At 39.3% G+C, this 22,203-nt stretch overlaps 1 protein-coding gene across 7 annotated transcripts in view; it reads right to left on the bottom strand.

The window, feature by feature from the left end:
- LOC135484288 (uncharacterized) overlaps window positions 1-22,203 on the bottom strand; it is a 111,185-nt gene that overhangs the window by 41,384 nt on the left and 47,598 nt on the right. For 4 of the 7 annotated variants that reach the window (XM_064765614.1, XM_064765617.1, XM_064765613.1 and 1 more), the window contains exon 2: window positions 9,830-9,904. The exons of the other annotated variants lie outside the window; for them this stretch is intronic. In XM_064765614.1, coding sequence (XP_064621684.1) covers window positions 9,830-9,904 — 75 coding nt within the window. The remainder of the gene's footprint in view (window positions 1-9,829; window positions 9,905-22,203) is intronic. 7 annotated transcript variants of the gene reach the window in all.

The raw sequence follows: 22,203 nt of genomic DNA, 5'->3' as shown, positions 1-22,203 counted from the left end.
AGTCTTCCCGATATAATATGGCAAACATTGGATATTTTCACGACGTCGCGAGTTCAATTATCAATAATAATGATTGTTCCTCGACTATTATTTCCGTCAGATTTGGTAGGCTGCTGAAATGATGCACTATGAAGTGTCAAAAGTTCGCTAATCATCTTAACATCAACAGAACTTCATTAGCGGAAAGCGCGAAGATTGTAATTAAAATGCTGTTTGTTAATTAAAGTTCAGAAATAAATGCCATAATGGAGCTTTCTGACGAGATGCTGAGTGGGGTGGCAACTGGCATGCGATGCATACAGCATGAAAATTCTGACAACAGAACAAAGCAATGTTTTCTTAAATTATTCAGCTCGGCGGGCGAAGAAGTGAAACAATGCGCACCAATGTTTATTAATTGGCTGATTGTGAAATGTGAGCTGCATATTGCATCCATTACATTAGTTTCATCAATACATGTAGCAATTGTTCATGACAACTCGGCCTGCTGCAACATCAATGGGTAAGTTAAGATAGTGCACTTAAAGCCCAAAGTACAAGTAAAGCCAATGTATGCCTCATCATCTGTTTTCCACTGTAAGTGTAGGTAGGGGCTATAATTGTGCTGGGGCTGTACCACTTTATACACCTTATATACAATTTGTAAATTTTAGCGAAATTTTAAGATTTTTGTTTCTGGGGTGGTTACATTACCTGACTATGAATCAGATAAGTGTTAGTTGTTTTAATGACCATTTGATACTTGTTTTACGATTGGGAAAAACACTGGGGTCGGCTGCGCTACTGGCATTAGTAGCCTTCATTACCAACGGCCATCCAGCGTGTAGAGCCTATTCTCATACCAGCCTGTCTTCCAGTGTTATCATAAGATGCTAAACCTGCAGTCAGTGTCATAACGCCTTTACTTCCCTCTTTCTAGATTTCCAACAAATTCATGTACATGTATCCCCATCACAACTAACAACAAAGTTGGAAAAGATCCGGAATAGCATCACAGTTCATAAATTTACGCCTTACCGTCAGACAATCTATCACCATAAAACAGCCATTTCGGCGGTTTGTACTTTTATAGGCGACAGATGGGTCTCTCCGAGATCAGGATTGCAACTCACCTCATCAATCAGTCAGAATTTCTTTTGTAACTAGTAAAAGAGTATGAGGTAAGATACTTCCTAAAAGTATGATATTCAGTTTTACCTTCACTGAATCAAAAAAATCTGAGTACGATCAGGTTTATGTCAAGTCAGTACGTATTCGATTTTCTGTCCCGGTCTTTCTTAGAATTTCAAAGATCCTTTCACTGAACTCCACGCGTGACATATTTTGGAGTCAGCATGTGCTTTTCTATTTCGTCTAACAAAGTTACCATATGATATGTGCGCACCGCGTGATCAGCGTACCACGGTAATGAAATCATGACACGGCAGGAACACGTATACCTTGGGCACATAACCTCGATTTTCAGTATTTCCGACCAGGAGGGAATCTTTTATGGAAAAATAATGGAATGATATTGCCCGCAGGCAATGCTGGAAGAAATATCAGCATTTTTAGAAATCGTTTAGCACTTGCCATCCAACCATAAACCGATCAATCCGTCGGATTTTTGTCTTTTTTCAATAATGCGGTTTCACCAGCTCTGCGGGTGTCCCCCAGTACTGATCTCATCAGTAACCAACCAAAGTTCTTATTCTCACACCTACCCAGGGCAATCCTTCAGAAATACTGAACATTTTTGACCACTGCCAATATTGGAAAAAAATGTGATCCTTTTTATCTGACACGTCATAACCTATTTGATTTGCACTTCATCTTCGGACCATTCACCTATCGCATTGTCCTTTTCAAAAAGGTAATATCATTCCCGTGCCAAATCTATCCCTGGTGGCCATTCTATGGTATGTGATTCTATAAAGCAAAACATTAACCAGACCGTATGGACTACTTTTTCATCTTCCCCAGATTCTTTGGGGTTGTTTTTGTCAGTCTCTCTGCAGATGAAATGCAAAATTGCCGCAGGTCTGGGATTGTTCTGGTGTTGGTCGAATAATTGACGGAAAATCAGGGTATAGTCGACGAGTTCTTATTCTTCTGTTTTTTCACCCGCCCAGGAAGACACACTGCATCTATGAAATTGAGTTACAGAGCTGCTTTTAATGCATTTCTTATTCTGTTTGTCCAAAAGTCGTTCCTCGTGGATGAGTCTTCGAGAAGAGGCAGTTCGATCGTCATAAGTCGTTAAACGTAGCAGAAATGATTTGTACATGAACGTACATTGTGTAGCTAACATTTTCACTGTCTGTGGTGTATCGTCCCAATTTCGAGCAGTGGCATACAAAAATTACTAGATCCAACATACATTCTGACATTGCCAACTTTGCTCCAGGGTGACCTTATTTAATAACCAACAGACCTCAAATCGACAAAGCAGCCAAGCGAGAGAATATTCAGACAACATCAGGCTTAGTTTATTATCAACATGATGAGATAGAGTCGTGTAAACACAAAACGTCATAATTCTTTCTATACTGAGAGAGATTTAGAGTTTGTAGGTCGATGCGAATGATGGATATGATTGACAAATTCTTGTGCATGGCAGACTTAGAACATATTGGTGACTTTCTTTAATAAAGATTTTGCGACCCAGATGGTTTCGTGACAGTGGTGGACTTGTATTGCCAAAGCATGCATTGCTTCGTCACTGGATATAAGCTGTCGAGACGACATGAAAGTACCATTGTGGGAATGGGGTAGCTTAAAATTTCAATATCGTATCGTGATCGCCGTATTTCCGAAAAAAATTCTTATGATCAGCCCCATTGTCATCTTCAATGGAGTCCATATTGATGTATACCTTGATCATGTGGCATCACATTTCAATCTGCCAGCCGATGTTCAAATACCTTGCTCTTGAGTGACTTTCTAAAGAACAAACCCCGGATTTACGAAGCATCCTAGAGAGAAAACTTTCAGACAACATCAAGCTTTGCTTATCAACGTGACAAGATGTGAAATTGTGTCAATATAAAACGGCAGCTATCACTATCTGAGAGATAGAGAGCATATGCACAGAGGTGTTGGTTATTCGTGTTATTTCAAGACTAAAAAGAACACGACATTCCCCGTCTTCAGGTAAAGTTTCCTGGTACCTTATGCCATAAATTACTCACTTACGACAATAAAAGAACAGTGTCACCTATGATTTGCAGTTTAGCGGAAAATAAATTGCTTCCGCATCCCTACAGCTTCACAGGGTTCCACGGAATCCCTCAACTAAATTCGCATTTAATAGATTGCAGTCAATTCCTTTTTTAAAGGTCAAACAACAATGACACAAATTTATTACATGAAGTTGTTGATTTTTTATATGCAGTGTGTACATTAGTTGATCTTGAAGTTACTTTTCCAACAGAAATATCAGGCCCGATAGTGCTTACGATGGAGGGTAAAAGAGAACAGAAATTGTGGATGAAGAAATGTCTGTGGCAGGTAACTACATATATATTACGATTCCGAAAATCGATTGTAGCTAACAGGAAACTCATTTCGTTCCCTGACAAGTTTCAAAGATTAACCTTGCTATCGCTTGGCCGAACAGCCATCCGTCTCCTTTGGCTGTCGATGTTGATTAGCAGACAATTTTGCTTTGTAGGATATTCAGTTGAATGAGCCTTCCCTTTACTGAAGGAGCAAACGCTGGCTCATTGTGCCTGGGCTTCCGCTAGCTTCACTTGCTGACATGACCGGGACTCATTGGTGATGAAATACCTAGTTTCATTCGAGTCTGGCTTGCCACGTACATCTTAAAGCAAAGGGGATGTACACTGACAAGAGCAATACCACTCAGTTAATCAAGAAACACTAAACCACCAGCAAAGGGGGTTGTATTATATATCATGCAAAAAAACACAAGGAAAAAGGAGCAATTTGGCTTACCACGTCTTCTTATAATGGATATTAAAGCTAGCACCTACCTGGAAGAGACGAAAAAAGAAAAATCGTATATAAAGGCAAGAACGACGCGAGATTTAACATGCATATTGGACTTAAGCTGAGAGTATGTTCAACTTTACATTTATTGTTATTAAGTTCAACTTTATAAATGCGTTGAACATGAAAGCCCGAGTTCGCCTACATGTACATTGAGATAGCCTTGAACGTGACTTTATCATTCCCACTTATCCACCGCAAAGCACTTTTTGCGGATATCTACGGAATATGTTCATCAACCTGTAAATGTGATGAATATCCTAGTCATAGGATATTCATCAGGCGTCGAGCAGTCTCTCCTATATGTCTGGTTCCCATTGTTAGTGACAGTATACATATGAAGTGGACTCGGGTAATCTAGGAGGTGATGGCCAATTACATGAGATACTGACACTGGAAACAAGACGGGGACGGCTATAAGTGTCGGACAAATGTCATCAAAGGCATTGCAGTGGGCATTAGGAGCTCTTAACGATAGTTGGCCATGTTCTGTGATGCGTTTGGGAAACTGCCTTCATTGTTAGGCGTAGAGTGATCAGCATTTCGTTACGAGGGTTGAATGATTGGGGGTTTGGATGTCAGACAGGATGTGTTGTGAGGGCAAAGGGAAATGGTTTGGAAATGGTCGTTCGGAGTCACGGGAACGCGTTTTCTATGTGAAAGGTTAATGCCATTATGATAACAGGTGAGACTACTGGCAAATCCCTGTGCATGTTGGCAAGCAGCGAACTGATTTTTACACACTTCGCTTCTGTTTGACCCAGTGCATCCGTAAACAGCTGACATTAACCTTTTCATTGCCGGAAACCAAGCACTACCGAATGTTATGAAAGAAGCATCGATCCGAACGACCTTCTAAGATGACAAACGAGCATAACACATAGGTCAACCCAACAATATCTACTTTCGCTTAAGCAGACACAACCGCCTAAATGCGATCACGTTCGTACCAATGCGTTGCTGTGGTACGATGAACAATTCTATGAGCGACTGCCTCCCGAGACAACACCACGCACGCAAAATGATCATAAGATTCAGAGGAGGGGAAAATTCGATCTCGTACCATTTGAACATCAATGTAGTATGTGATATGAAATTCCAAACACGCCTAAATAACACGTTTGACTTTTATAACCATATAAAAGAATAAGCAATAAAATTGCTCGACCCAGAATATGGCTAGATCGATGCATTCTGCTTCATTCCACAAGACTTGGAGTTGGCGTCGTCTCGCGCAGGATTTTTTCAGTCGCCGCAGGGAGAAAACGTAAATCATATATTTTGATTACCTTCTCGGCGTTTATATCCAACGATTTAAAGAATCATTTCCAGTCCATTTCCACATTTTTATGCCAGGGGTTATAACGCTGAGATACTTTAAGCTTTATAGAAGTGAATTTAGGAAAACCTTATTTATTGAGAAATGTCACTAAACATTTGAATTATAAATCATTATTAGACACTGGTGAGAGAAACGGGTCTCCCAGCACTGAAATAAAAAATATGAGCTGCCCATCAGTGCCTTCTCCTTTGAGCGTATCTAACCAGCAAGAGATATGGTGTGCTTTTACAACTTCAGGTGGCTATTTGCGGCAGAATTCTAAAATAGCAACATTTTTTAACCGAGGCTGGGTATTGAAGACAACCAACAATTTTATCAAATCAGATCCAATTCTAGAGGTGTTATTATCATACTACTTCATTACAGTGTTTGTATACTGCTCGACGATTATCTTGTAGCCATGAAGTCATCCAAGACTGTCTTATTCCTCGGTGAAAAGCCCAGCCAGCCAAACATACCGACAGCGCACCGTCTCTTTTCCCACAGTCGACCAACTGCTTCAGTGAGGTTGTCACCTTTATTGACATTTTGCCTCTTCCTCTGGTTGCCCGAAAATCTTCTCATGTTAGTTCCTTCCCGGCATCATTCATGTCATATGTATCGACGATTAATAGTGAGGTCGTGTCAGTGATATTGACATATTACTTCGTCTTGGTGAAGCACCTATATTATGAGATAGTCAGATATGTCTTCCCTGAGGCAGCTGGTATTGTTACAAGTAAGCACCTGCCTCTTATGGGAAATACGAGGGGAAACAACAGTTTAGGTTATATGCCAGGATATAACCGCTGGAAACTTACGATAGGCAATAATGTACCAATGCACACTTTCGAGGGTAGTTTGGGTAGGTAGGTAAGTAACTTGGTGTAAAACTCCTACGTCGTTAGGACAAGTCAAATGAAGAATGGTCGAGCAGGTTAAAATGAGTCTATACAGGAAATTGAGAAAACGCCACATGTCTATATGAAGTTGTGGTACATGTTAACATGTTTGGTACAACATGGGAATGATTCAATAAAATGTACGTTACAGAATCATGGACACATCTACCACACTACAGATTGAGCAGATAGATGAGAATTTTTTCCATTGATGTATTGCAGGCACGCTTGTACACAATGCATTAAGTGAGGTTGTAGTGTCGATGATTTGAAGAACATGGATCCTACAAAATATGCATCATTGTTCATTGGGCACATTTATTAGCAAATAGTTACCATACTTATTTTCAACAGAATTGGAAACGCCTTCATGACCTCTCATTATGGGCGGAATTCTAAGGTTCCAGTCTGACAACCTTGCAAGCTAACCAATTCTTAATGCAGTCTCATACTGCTTTCCCAAACAAGGTCTGCAAGCGCCGATATCACAAGAGACTTTTTTAAAATTCAAGAATCTCTTCAACCAGATTAAAAGAAATCACCTAATCCCTGATATGAAGATGCCGGCGGCTTATAGGAGGCTTCATTTCATCTTCAGGCGATTTCAACTGTTTCAAAAAGAATTAGGAGTTTAATTAAACGAAACCTGCGGCAGCTAAGCTGCTTTCCAATGGAGCACATTCCAATGTATAGTGTTGACATTGTTACCAGTTCAGTTAATTTTCTCGTTTTATTTCAAAGCAAAGAAAAGCTGTTGGAATCATTAACAAAATCGCTTTCGACGAAATAGCTGTGGATTTCTTGAAAATAACTATTTCACAGCATCTCTGGTTTACTTTAATCTCGCGAATCCATTACGCTATCTCTATTCTTGTAGTGGTTGAAGAAGTCATCCAATGTTAAATATTTTCTAACACGTCGTTCAGATAATAATCATTATTTCCCATAGCTTCACAATTTTCTACAGTGAATTCAACTATCCTGTGATAATCCAGTACAAATAACAATGCAATTGATATTCACCGCTCTTTAGCGGTAATATCAGCTTTAATGTATCTGATATCAATACGTTATCCTAAAAATCAAAATTGTAATCACTGAAAAGGTATCTTTTAAAATACCGTCATCCTAATCGATCACCGAAGTGTTTGGTACAGCAGGCGTGTGGCGGGCGAGCACATGGAGAAGCTCATTCGGTAAAACAGTCCTTGATGAAGCAAATGATAGGGTGATAAGGATTCTTGACACCGGGTAATAAGTCGAAACCAATGGCGTGATGATGCCGGATCATGACTAGCATTGGGACGAGAAGAACGTTTGCTTTGATCGGGCAATATAGCCTGAATAAATGCATGCGAATTGGTTGAGTTTTTGGTCAGGACATCTTATAAAAAAGATACATGTACATGTATTAAGAAGCACCTTATTTGGTTCTCTTTGAACTGGTGTCATGACCCGTTGTTCAAAACAAGTTAACTGGCTAACTTGGAGTCAACGTCTTCCCCTTTTATAGTAAAGTCCAGTGGATTTAACTCTAACTTGGTGTTATCTCCTTCAGTTTAGACCATTAGATTTAACACCAAGTTGAAGTTAACGCCGAGATAATGTCAGTTTTGAACTACTGAGTTGACAGTTTGCTCACCATACAGTCTGAATGGTTTCGGCACATATCATTTTGTGTACACCATCACCTATGGCTTGTATCAGTACAACCAAAGTCACACTGCTTCACAATGGTTCCGCGTCCGAGGCCTTGAATGCTTCCTAAAAGCAATATTGCTTGATCAACGACTAACACTCGGCGAGTCAAAGGATCGATGCCACATTGGCAAATATGGAGCAAGCTCATTTCATCTGCGACATATCCCCGGGGAATGCTACAGAATCAACGTCATCAGCTCCACGTTATTACTACTCAATGTGTGAAGTGGAGTGCATGTGGTGCAGACTGGTGTACAAGTGTAATGTGAGGGGACGGGATCTTAACATCGCGCTCTACAATGATGAAATTCCATCTCAGCTTGAGCTAATATAAAAACTAAACGTTGTATTTTAAAGTTGTTGATTTAGCATCACAGCCTTATATGAACTGCATGGTTGGGATAGATGTATCTCAATCAGGGATTTATTAGCGGAAATTCTGATAGGATCAGCAAGAGAGGTAAGGTAGATATACATTGAGTAAGAACCAATGGCAAATATTGTTTACGTCATACAACATACATATCTGTTCATGCTTGTAAATACATCTATATCAAAACAATCGACAGTGGACACGTAATTATAACATGCTGCAACAGGACTTGTAATACGATAGTGTAAGTTAAAAAGTTATGCGCAGTTGCATGTACATCTAATCATATACAGATAATATCAAAAGTCCATCGTGCTGATGGTAGATATCATATTTGATTTTCTTGCGGAAAAAGACACCGCTGTCAATCTAAATTGCTATTCGAATATAACAATTTCATTGTTGTCGGCTACTGGTTTCCAAAACTAGAGCATTTTCACGATGTCAAAGTAAAAAAAACGATGAAGTCATTTGACGAGTGGCAAGTAGCCTATACCCAAGGTACCATTTCAATAATCCGAACAAAGTTGTGGAGAATAACTTGAACAGACCGACCAAGGTTTGGATTTGAACAGAAGAGAGAACCTGACCTGCAACAAAGCACAACAAGAGATGAAAAAATTAATGAGTTCTTCGGACAAAAAACAAGAAATGAACGAGGAAGAATTGGTGAAAAGAGAGTGTGCGAAATGCCCGGTATACACATATAGCTGTAAGGTGGAGTAATGCATTTTGAGTAAACACAATGGATGCTACATAAAATCAAACGTTAAGCCGGAAGAAGGTGTAGAAAGGACACGTGTGGACATCAGAAGATATCTGAAACAAGAACAGAAGAAAATCAAAGTTAATTAACAGAATAACATAATTACATGTAGAAGAACGCTGTGAAGTGAGACATTGAACTGATGGATAACTGGAACCATTCCAACTACAGTAGGTTGGTATAAATTGGGTTGAACTGACATTTTGATTAATTTTGGTAAGTATTACAGCTTACAAGGGCCATCACCTTACGAGGGCCAACATTACAAAATGGAAAGAGGCAGTAAAACCTTGCATCAACGATAGGGAATTCAAACGTATAGAATGGGTACATGTACTGTGTGTTCAAACTGCTTTGAAGTACCTCCGCTAAGAACAATTTACTGGTATGTTTTTATTTTCATCTTTGCACTATCTTATGCATCTTTTGACCAGCTTTTCACCACAACATCTTACATTCTGTACCAATATTTCAAATAACATCTTGGCGGAACGTAAAGCAGTAACGTCTTGTTTCTTTATCACCGTCTTGCCATAAAGTGAATGTCATATCAGTAAGATACTAGTAGTCAAGAACACCATTGTAATGTCATTGTCGTCCTTCGCAAGGTGATGCAGTCCAGCCATCGCATTGCTGATGAAATATCAACAAGCATGGGAAGTGAGTTTGTTGATGTTATGTGTGGTGTTTCATAGCAAATGATATGACATAAACTGAACAAAAATGCCGAATAGTGGAACCGCACGAAATACCGGGGCTTCATAACAGGTTCCTACCTTGAACTGTTTTGTGCCAGAGTTCCAGTATACACACCGTGAGTACCTGGCAGTTCCTTTAACTGGCTTTGGGGGCTGCAGAAAAATGAGCAAATGAATTTGAATATCGTCAAGTCTGGATCAGGTGGAAAGATAGAATGCATAGATGGGAGTGATTACGCGCACATAACATTGCCACAACGAAGGTAGGACGTGTAAAGTATAGTATGCTGGACATAGGTGATAGCTGAAAGATAAGGATAGTACATATCATAAACCTAAAGTCTGGAGAGAAAAGGAAAAGAAGTGTCAGTTATACACACATTTCCGAATTGTATTTCTATTTAATCTGAATGGTGAAATTTGCAATTATCAGCCCCCCCCCCCTCCGCGGAATAATGTTTGGTCGCGCTTTGAAATGTTTCCATCATCCACAGCCAATTTTAGAAGCTCGACCACTTCACGCACACTCGATAGTAAGCTCTGACGCTATGGCAGAAATCTGAGACACTCGCAGTGAGAAGTATATTAGTTCACTCCAATATCGCGTTTCTCGACATAAAAAAACCGTACTCAGTATGCAGCAAATATGCATAATGATGTCTGCAATGTTTACACTTCCTCTGAAATCGATAAAGCAGAAATTACATACATTATGAGTATAATAATATAGCACTGGGACTGTCAACACTGCCGGAGATATTACTAGTTTCTTATTGATATAAAAGCTAATATTTCATGATTTGTATATGACTAAATATGTCAAAATACAGATTGATTTGAACAATTAAATGTCATCTGTCTTGTTAATTGCCATTTGTATTCATTGCATTATGATTCATTTATATTTTCATGCTTGCTTTGATAAATATGATCATGTGAAATTCTTTAAATGTTGATTGTCTTCCAGATCTAGTAGTATAAAGACAGAGGAAACCGCCAACCAGGGCGAGTTTTAAAAAGTTAACCAATCACCAGCTGCACAGACCACGACCTTGACGTTATTTGGCCCCTTACATATCGCAGTTGAAAGAATTCAGGCCTAGCACAATACAGCCCGCTCGCAAGTAGGCTTCAATTCCCGTTGTTTTACTGTCCTATCAAAGCATTTTCAGGGCCATTCTTGAAATGTATCGACCCTGACGATACAGCTTTCATGGGGGTATATAGGCCGGCAAGAGCAAATAAACGTAATGAATACAATTGTAGATGAGAAAAGACACGGATGTAACCGCAAATAAATGGCATGACTGTACTGTAATCTTAATAGCAAATGACGTATCTTCAATTGCCCTTGAAGACAGTCGTCATCTTGGATTGTTTAGATGCAGTTAAGACGAGGAAACGATGCTAACGAGCTGAGCAGGTGCAGCACGCTCGGGAAATATCTATTCAGTTTCAAAGCTTTCGAATGAATTGAAAGAGTTTGCCAATAAAAAGCCCGAGCTATTATGAGTGTAATCAGTGGTGTGAATAAGGATTTTGGTGATTCAAGCTTTGCAATTCTAGAGTTGCACTAATCTCAGAATGTCTGCGCTCTCCGTGGATGCTGCTTTTTGAGATAGTGCTGATATCAAAGTGAAGTTTTCATCAATTCGAAAGTTTGGTTGAGCGATATCCGCTGCAAGAGTAAAACAATCCGAAAGAACTAAAAGGTAATTCATGACGCATCATTCAATGTCTGTAGGTGATGGACATACCGAAACTTTAACCAGATTGGCGCTATCGCCGGATCCGTCTCTCAATAGTAGACTACTGTCGGGCTTTCATCAATCATCATGATATTGATTCAAAAGTGGGCTCGGCCCTTTTTTTTCTGATCAAGATAAATCAAATAGAGGTGCATAGAAATCCTGAACTGTCGCCAATGTCATCAATCAGTAACCGAACCAAACCGTTACCCTTGATTGATGGGCAGATCATTCCAGTCGATGATAAACTTTACTTTGTATTTGAATATTTGAAATTATATCCAAAAAGACAGTTTTATACTCTTGCAGATAAAAAGTTGACTTTTCACATATATTTCATAGTATTAGTTCTCTCAGTACCTACGCCATACGGTACATGTACATTGAAGCCGAAACATCCAGAACAAAACAGAACATCGGCAAGAGCCCGGAGTAAGAAGTCAGGTTATTCTCGAGCGAAGTATAGTATCTCGATTCCTCCCCTTCCCTAGAGAACATCAGCGAGACGGCAGTCAATACCAAATCTATTGATCCATCTCTGTCTATACAACTGACCAGCGAAATACCATTTCTTGAGACAGTATCCTATTTGCTCCTTTGATGAACTATATGGGTCAGAGGCATACCATAATTGGGATCAAATCACAGATAAATCACTATTGGCAGATCCCTGCTCGTCACTTACTATTTCTCTTGATATCTAGTGACAAAGACTGGTCAGCAATACAGCCTGTCGGAGATTGCTGCCGATGTTGAAGGGATATCTGGTTATAATTACGAGACAACCATGGAAAGTGAGAACATAACGATTCTAACACATAGGCCAGGTGGAAATAACTTAAGAGGAGAGTTGCTACTTTGGTCTGGCACACTCCCCACTACGTTGTTTCCCCCTGAAAAAAGTAAGCCTACTGTGGGTGCACGGAATAGTGCACCACTACACTCTAGCCTATTAGAAGGTGCTAATTGATAAAATGCAATTCTGACAAAAGATGTACAGCTGAGTCCACTGATTTTCGTCATGTTAATTCTGAAAACAAAATTGATTTCAAAATGAAATTTCTTCTTCTCAGGGGTCATATGCATTGCAATAAGAAATATGTCCTCATTCATCAGCATATTAAACTGCGCTCCCGGGTCCCGTCACAAAATGAACATTTGAATATTCGATTTGGCCTGTCAGGATATTTGACTAATAGCGATGCAAAGTGGAATGTTGAAAGCTCAGATTGGCATCCATCATAGTTGAGACTGTGATTAATCTCTTAAGAGCTTCTATTTTTTTTAATACAATATGCTGGATGCTTTTAAAAAAAACTCTTTCAATGCCAAATGATATTCATATAAAGTAGACCCATATAAAAGAAAATTCAGATAAATAATTATTACTTATCAATAGTTATTCAGTCTCGTATGCAATAACATTTATATTCGTTACATGCCAACTTAATTCTTGTAGGTTTCTCAGTTAAGATCTCAACTAAGAATTTTACAAGAATCTTGTAATCAATGTACAGTCGCTTGTACACGAAAGTGACCAAGAAAATATCAGGAAGGTCAGTTGAATCTCGACTCCTACACGTTCTCACCAAGAGAATGTAGTGTACTTTAACCAGACACATCGACATCGAAAACCATCTTCAACCTTCATTCTTGGACGTATCGACAACTCACATCTCAGAGCGGAAAAATTTCATATCCTACCGCCACTCAGTCGTCTTAAGTGGAAACGCTATGAATAATTACTAAACATGTTTTCGTTCTTGTCGTTGAGAGCCTAACGAACTAGGACATGTAGCCGATCCATCAGCCGGGCGAACTCTGATCTTTTTTCTGCTCCCATTTCAAGCTGAGGCGAAAACTTTCCGTCAAAGATCAATGCACGAGTCGCTACATTTGGCGACAGATTTCTGCTACAGGATCAAGAATCAATGTGAGTTCGGTTTTCCTGGTGTTCATCGAAAACCAGTTGATTCAAACTTAATTTGCCACTATTGTGCTTCGTGAATAATTCCAATGCAGACTAATGATGCTATTCTTCCCCTAACCATCACCACAGTCAAAACTTTAAATGGCCACAAACATGGGAGAATGAGATTCGTCGAAGACTCTCATCAGGTAGGCCTCAAAAGCCTTATAATTGGCTAAGAACGACGAAATAGGCCATGGTAATTTGGGAATGTATTCTATCGGGAGTTTCCTGATTCTGAGCTTGCTGCTAAGTATGAAAGCTGACTCTCCGGAGGTATATATGATATATATATTCTACTAATAGGGAGCGAAATTGCGTTTATACATTACATGACCCAATATGCCAGGCTAGTTGCATATATACATGTAATTGCTTTACACCATAAGAGGTTGGCCAACTTACATTCCGACCAGACTCCGCTTCCAATCTCTCATATGCAAGATGTATATCTCATTTGCTTTAAATTTCCCGATACTATTGACAAGAATAAAGGTTGGCCAATATGCAGTCTCCGTAATGTATTTTTTACTTGCTTTCAAAATTTGATACTGTTGTGTGAGCGCAATCGTTCACCTTAATTTAGAATATATAAGACACCTGAATTTCTCTAACCAACGACGGATAATTTTTTTATTCAAAGTTCAATTCAAATTGATTTAGTGCTTTCTTCATAACGCCTCTAATTAACCGGAAGAATGATTCAAAGTTGAGCTGGAAGATTTATACGAAATTTGCGTAATGAAATTATTAAGAAGTCTCAGGCTGAGCAATAGTTTTCCAGTTGGAAAAAACTCTATGTTTTTTTATTCGAAAGTAGGTCAGTTGAGGAGCAATAGTGGCAAGCAAGCGTCAGCCATCTCAAAGGTTACGAGGTAGTTTGTTCACCAATCACTTCACACAATAGTTCATTAAAGAATGAGACACCTGTATTTTTCTCCAACCCAAGAGCGATGTTATTTTCTGATCAAGTTAGATTTCAAATTGACTTAGTGGAAGTTTTTCTTCATTTCGTCTCAATTCAACCACATGAGTGATTTGATACGATATTTTCATAATGTAATTAGTCAGATTTCTCAGGCAAAGTAAGAGTTTTCCAGTTGATAAAATCTCAAGGGTGATTTGTGCAACGTACGAAACTCTAGCAAACACGGTAAGCAAATTAACAAACCCTCAACAAAAAGCCGAGAGTCGACCGTGTTGAAGTAGCTACCTGCGAAGTTGATTAAGTTAAACTTGGAACCCAATTTAATTTGTTCACCCTATTTCACTAAGGTAATCATCAATTATAAATTTTGCCACAGCCAGGGGTTTTGAATTTTTAATAGTTCAATTTGTTGAGTTTGCGATTACATAGTGTCCTACATTTCATCATTGTGTAGAATGATATTAGTTTTGCTGCTGCACCTAGTAGAAATCAATCCTTGTGGCAAAGTCGCGATTTTTATGGTATTAACCGAAGTCATATCGTCATAAAACTCAATCCTAATGGCATCTCGAAGCGCTGCAGGTCAAATGGAACTGAACCGTTATTCCAATGAAATGGCGCCGTGGAATGATTGGCCGAGTGGTCACATGAAGGTTTTCTGCTTAAGAGGGATATATCAATGTTCTTATGAACTCTGAATAGCTTGGACATTTTGCCGAGGACTGCGTGGAACCAACCCCACAAGTTGATTCGTCAACCAAAGTATCATATTTGGAATTAATGATCTAAATCAAATTAATAGGCAACCATGAATTTAAATATCAGGCTGAAATAGTTCTGACCACCCTTATTGAATTATGTAGATTGGATGATTTCTCGCCGGCGTATTTATTCTGCTTTGTGAATTGGAAGGGTTTCTACAGCAATACTTCGATTGGAAGCTAAAGTCACCGGAGATCTCTCAAACAGTTTGACCCTGCATGATATTATCCCACTCGGGTACCGTAATCAAATTACGCCCTCTTTGCTTGATTCGTTTGATTAGCGAGAAATGCATCCTTCCCTAAAGGAATCAATGGAGCATTAGAGTTCCGCAAGTTGAAGCCGCTTCTGCTACTCCGGCCCGATATTCCACCAGGGGCTGGTAATTAGATTGTCCCGCACTCATGAGCTCCCTGTATGACAAGGGAACACCCCCGCTCTCAGTGGTAAGGTTACATTTGATAAGAAGGTTTGTAAATGCTTCTTCTTCGTCAAGGATGACAAGGGAACTCTCTATGCTCAGCAGCAAGGATTCATCCTTGATGGGAAGGGATTGTTTTGCTATGTGAAAGCCTCGATGAAAGCAATACGTTCTGGTCTAACAACTTAAGCAATTTTCAAAGGCAGCGCGTCACCGGAGAGTGTATCTTTCTTGCCATCTTGAAGATTATTGACGACGTGGGAAATCTCATGCCGAGCACGCGCACGGTTACATTAATCAGAAGGTTTGCACGAACTACATGCAGATTTCTAGACCATAAAAAGATATGACACTAATTTGAGCCTTTAGCGACGGCATACAGCTGATGGGCAGGGATGTGCCAAATGCCCATTTGTGTGAAAGCTATGATTATCGTGACCGTAGTACATCAACACTGATGTTTGCATAAGATAACACAAATTTTCTTAGAGTGCTCACTGATTCTTGTTCTCCTGCAGACGTCTTAATTTATTTGGGTTAGCATACCTGTGAGAACTGTTGGCGAACCCAAGAGGGACACACGAGTAGTCAGGTTTAGGGCTATGTACGTTTACTATTGTGAGCTACGGCAGTACACGAAACCCAAATTTGAATATGAATGACACCTCTTTCTTCTTCCTTAACTTTTTTCCTCATCCAATCCTAAATGCGCATCTACATCCAGCTCTCCCCGATGAGGATGAAACTGCGAAGTTTCTCTCTCGTGGCTCTCGCCTACCTAAAACACTAATCAAATTCAGCATTGTTCGGTTATGCAGATCGATAAGCAGAGTAATTGTCATCAGAGCCAAGAGGCACATGCCTCACAGAAGGATGCGCGCGTCAATTTCCCAATACAACAGTGGATGACGGAGCCATATTGCTACCCCAGCCTCCCATTGCTCAGGTAATCAGGTTCTTGCATCGTGCTGACTTTGTAGAGAAGCAGGAAGAAGTCCAATAATTTGCCAAGTCATCTGGTCTTGACTTGATGATTTTGTTAAAAGTATGCTTTTGAAACTCTCTGACATTTTATTAAATGAGTGAAGCGTTGGTTATGGGAACCCGCTTTGGAATTCCCATTTAAGCCATGAAGTTTCATATCGCATTGGTGTCGTATTCACGTGGGAAAAGAGATCAGATGACTCTTTATGAAAGTCAAAAGTCTTTTCCAGGCTGACGAAGTAGCGACATTTCGTTTAATCCTGAAAATAATCCCGGTCGGCTCTGATGTCATAGTTCGCGGGTTGCATGCCCCTCCTCTCTAGCAGTTGGCCACAAGTCACCCAAATGTAAACATTTCACAAAGAACTTTGGTTGGCGCTCGCTCTCAAACCACTCAACTCAATATTTTATGGTTTCTTTATCAGCCGATGTTTTGTCCAGATTGAACATCATGTTGCGACAAGGTGCCTATGACCTCAGCTGATCGACCAAACCACGAAGCACAAGTGGCATTAAAGATAGAGTTCATCAGTAACTCTCGACAATACGCGTCGAATCGGCGACCCACCATAAAGAATGCGATAAAGATAATTAACATTTTGATGAAATTATTTTATCATCTCCCAATTGCAAGATAATCAAGTTTGTCAAACCAAGCGATAGAAATTCAAGCAAATGTTTGTTTTCATTCTATTTGGTTTGACGTCGATTCGGAGCATGTCCCGTCCAATGCATCATAAAGATACTAGCTAAAAACCTTGATGCGTTAAGATGGGATTACCTTCTGTGGCTGAGCCAAGGGAATAATGACTTGAAAAACACACGTGAACAGAATGCGTAAAATGTGTTCATGTTGTGAAGGTAATATTGAATTATTCAGCAAACGCTGGTTTTTAAAAATTATCTTGCATTCCAACAAGGACAACGTTCTTAACTGGGACATCAAATCGTTTAAATACAGTTTCTTTCTTATTTGTATGCTCGATACCCATGCATACGTCTCCCTTTTTTACCGGAACATTGCCAGCGTTATATTTCAACTAAACTCGTCCTCCAATGTGCAAGAACCTGTGTGGAAACCGTCCCATATCCTTAATTATTACCGGCCCAAGCGTTTTTCCTCATCATTTGAACTATTTCCTTTCTCCTCTACAATCCATTAAACCAATGGAACACCTGCGTTCCAACTGATGACAAAACTACTTCCATGTCACACTCAGTCGAATCGCCACCCTGCCTGCTGTGTCGCCATGTGCGTGGGCAATCCATTCAGCAGGGAACATTAACTGCTCATACGTGTGTTCGTTATCCAATGTTTGGTGTATGGTTTCAATAACACTGCCTGCTACTCTGGTAATTGACAATGACATACATAGTTTATCAATGTCCATTATTTTGCTATGGTACGTTATGTCTATCTCATATAAATTTGCATACACCGAGAACATGTATCATTAAGCGCAGTTGAGTCAAATGACAGTGTGAAAAAATGTCTTCCTAATTTTGAAGTTGAGTAACATTCTTAAATAGGCATACAGTTCCCAGCAATGAAAAATAGTAACGATAGGATTTATCTTGTTTATAAGTGATCTATCCTCATTCAACTTGTTATCCTTAAAGGATGCTGCTAAACAAGGTTGTTATATTTAGAATTGGAATTACGTGACCTTTCAGCACTCGGCCAATGCACCATTTCTGTAAAAGGACAGCACCTCCATATCTACCACTTTAAATACTGCTCAGTGTATCCGTAACAGGAATGGCATGCCAACGAACTACGAGAAAATCGGACCAAATATGTTATCGTGATTCAAGAGACTTGGACGCACCTTCTTCAATCAATTTCCTATTGTCAATGGAATATAACAAGGTGTCTGTCAAGAACGGTATCTTCCTCAATATGTCCATTAGCTAAATTGATTGTCAATCGTTTGACAATTACGTCTTATTTAGCACGTTATACCTAATCCTAATTGAAATTGAAACAGTCAATTACGTTCCAAATCTCTTGTTGTGGATGGGACTCAGACAATAAAGACATTTCTTTATTCAGTAATGCATCTTTAGAACTTGCGTGCATTTTTACATAAATATACCAGTCAGGGAGGGGCAATTGCATCCGAAGAGTCACAAAAAGCGTGATTTTATACAAAACTTGACCAACTTTCAGACAGGTAGAGGGCGAAAAAGATGTTTTCCCCAGTCCCTATTTAGCAATAGACCTGACATCGATTTCGGCTAAGTGTGGTCACGGTTTGCTAAAAATCGTCATAGTGTACTTCTTGTGGTAATCCAAAAGAAGCCAGAAGCTCCACGTAGAACTCCAATATAACGCACCACATCAGCAAGATGTAGCATTGATCAAAAACATGGAACTGTGAAATGGAGGCATCAGGACAGATTAGAGTTAACAGTTGGCAGAGATCAATATGAAAATAACTATAAAAAACTTAAAATGCCATTGGGGTGATTACGTGAAAGTTGATATTTTCCCAGCAAGGCTAATCGATGACATTCGGTCCCAATTTTATCCCATCATTTATCTCTGATTGATTTTTGAAAGCTTTGCGGTCGATTAACAACCAGGATTATCATTCGATCATTATGGGATGCGGGGAATCGAAGGGGCAGATCTTTCACGGTCTGATTAAAGGCGATGACATTAGGATGGGTCACTTCTTCCTTATACACCAATAAGAGAAATATCATGATTTTGGGGAATTGTCAGTGATATTTGTAAAACAGTTGAGCTGAACAATTCATCTACAGTGTAATTTTAAGTTTGTTAGTAATACCATTTATGGTCGGTCTTATTGATATCTATTAACAAACCAGCAATATTAATCAGTATTTATGATAAATTATCGTTTCATCGGTTTGTACGATTTATCACTGTCAAACCTAGTAGTTTCCGAGCTACTGATTAGCAGTGTACCAACGATCTATTGAACCGTTATTGAAGATATTGATTTTGTTTAGTTGACCAAAAAAAAGTGTTTTGCCAGTCAATCCGGAGTAATAGCGGTAGTTTTTGTGCTGATGGAAGGTAATAGACTCCTGCGTCACCCGTCCTACAGGACAAACTCCGGGCAGTAATAGTATTGTGCGATGAGGCCCGGCCCTGCTACTGCAACTTGAATTAGCCGTCATAAGCACGTCATTGAATGTCGACTTTCATCATTCACGCACACCCAAAGAAGAAAATTTTCACGAGGATCTCGATTTATCAAAGTCAATTCGATATCAAAATGTCAACAAACCGAAAAGCAAAATAATCTTATCTGACCTTGACCTTGACCTTGACCGAGACGGTTCAACGGTTCAAGTTGACGTCCTACTACTTGCAAGAAGAGATTAGAATGTTTGAACTCTTTGTCCGATCCTTCAGTTGCTGGTATTGAAATTTAATCAAATTAGACCCAGAAAGGCCGAGTTTCTGATTGATTGATTGAGAGCCAAGACCGAGTCGTCTTCAACTGGATTGGATCGTATTTTCGCGACTGCGCTGGAGTCTACGATTATCCTTAATCTGACATAGTGCAATGTACAATAGTATCGCCAGAAGACGCAAAAAACTCATTAAAACCTTCACTCAATTTTGAACTATAAAACCATCCAAAGTTTTCTTTCTCTATTATCACATGCAAAAAGCTTTTTTGTCGAAGTCGTAGTGTCCTCGGTGTCATTAGTTTTGATTGAGCAAGTTGATTGCATGTTATTACCATTTCCTTCTCAGTTCACGCCGGCTTTATACAAGACTAGTGCACTCAAAGCAATCTAAATAAAACCTTGTTTAGACGTTTTCTAATGCTGGAGGCAGAACTGCAAGTTAATGGTAAATATGCTGTTTTGCTATCATTGGCCTTAGATTGGCTAATTGATTGTGAAATTAAACCGATGTAAGGAAGGATGTAATATCCGACGATTTTACAATGTTTCTGCGCTATTCATTTGATTCGACATAAATGCTGCACAGGCTGTCTGATGAAGAAAAACAAAATGAATTCAAATCATTATTTTAGACTGGTTTTAAATTTTATATAGTTTTTGTAACATCCTGTGAAGATGAAAAGGAGTGCATGGCAGTACTAACTTTTGATATGTCAAATTGTAAATTAGAGGGATGCAAGATTTTTCAATTATTTTGTCATTTGCTTTGACGTCATGAAAAAGCAGGGCGATGACTTACAGGTACAAACAAACAAAGATAATCGAACCCCTGTATTTGAAGTGAAACTAAGGGGTTAAGGTGCACATATTTGCAAAATATAGATATTCATCCGGTAAGTACTGTTTTTCTTCATTTAATGACATCGTAACTGCACCGGTCAGACTGTTTATGATATTGACATCCCCAACTTTTTCTTTTATGGTGCAGGAATATCAAGAATCAGTAAACGCTCCATAGCTGTCCCAAAGTCTTTCGACACAAAAAAACACCATGTCTCTCACTGGACGCTACTCTCGCGCATCTCTAACTTGGCGGTCATGTCCTAAAAAAATGAGAATCAAGAAGGTCATGTCCTAAGGTTTGTGGTCGGCTGATTAATTACAAGACCTTCATGCTGACAGTTGTGACAGGAACGATTGGGAAACTGTCAATGGTGTTTTCCCATTATGTTAAAGGGTTATTGCTGTCTTTGCTTATCGACCAGAGCAAAGTCCTAATCTATGGTATCGTCTCTCTTGGTCGGGTATCAGTCCCTGACAGATCGACTAACACTGGGTTTTCTATTCTACCAGCGTTTAATCAATCTGTTTCTTGTAATGCATATGTACATACATGGTCTCCTATAGGAGACCTTCTTGTGACCTCAAACCTTGGTTACAATAATTTGATTCTTTATCATTTCTTTCCAGAAATATAGATAGTTTAAACTGATCAATTAAAAATGGCAAGTCTTTACTGTCGTGTTGTATGAATCAGTAACGTAAGAAAGCAGTGGCGTACAATATATACTAGTTTAATCGTTATCCCTTCCGACACTATTCTTTTTGGTATTTGATACGAAAGACAGTGTCAAAAACCTCTAAGGATGGACATCAAACAACAAACGTAACTTTATTACGATGAATTATTACACAAACGATTTTATGAGATGAACCTCAAAGCAGAATGAAGGGATTGAATTAATAATTCATTCAAGTGAAACAAAATAAACCGAATATTCTATTCTCCAAGGATGAATCAGAGCTGTAAAACTTCGAAGAGGGACCGTTTGCATGTTAAAGAAAATGTGGTTTCTTATGTCATAGTACACCCAGTTGGCCTCATTTGCTCAGCTCAAAATCTTTTTTGAGCTCTACGATGCGGCCTTCTCTGCATCTTTTTTTATCGTTCGTTAGTACGGATCTCACCGCAGCCATCAGACACAACAGATCTTATGGAAACAGAACCCGTTCATACGTTTGTTTCATCTTGGGGATTAAGTATGTTCTCGGAATACAGATCGGCCCAGAGATCGATACGTGTAACGAAGTAACTTTCGATTTTGCCAGAGCAGAAAGGGTGCAAGAGTTGCTGTGGGATAGTTGACTATGCCATTCATTATTGCTTACCAAATTTGATCGAATAGCTGGATTATTTGTCGGTGTTACCCAGCGCAGTGGAAACGAAAATACAAATGTGGGTTCTTGCTT

The sequence above is a fragment of the Lineus longissimus genome, chromosome 3 (genome assembly GCF_910592395.1).
Source record: "Lineus longissimus chromosome 3, tnLinLong1.2, whole genome shotgun sequence".
Classification (NCBI taxonomy): domain Eukaryota; kingdom Metazoa; phylum Nemertea; class Pilidiophora; order Heteronemertea; family Lineidae; genus Lineus; species Lineus longissimus.
The sequence above is the reverse complement of the archived record's forward strand: the minus strand, read 5'-3'. Positions and strand labels throughout refer to the sequence as shown.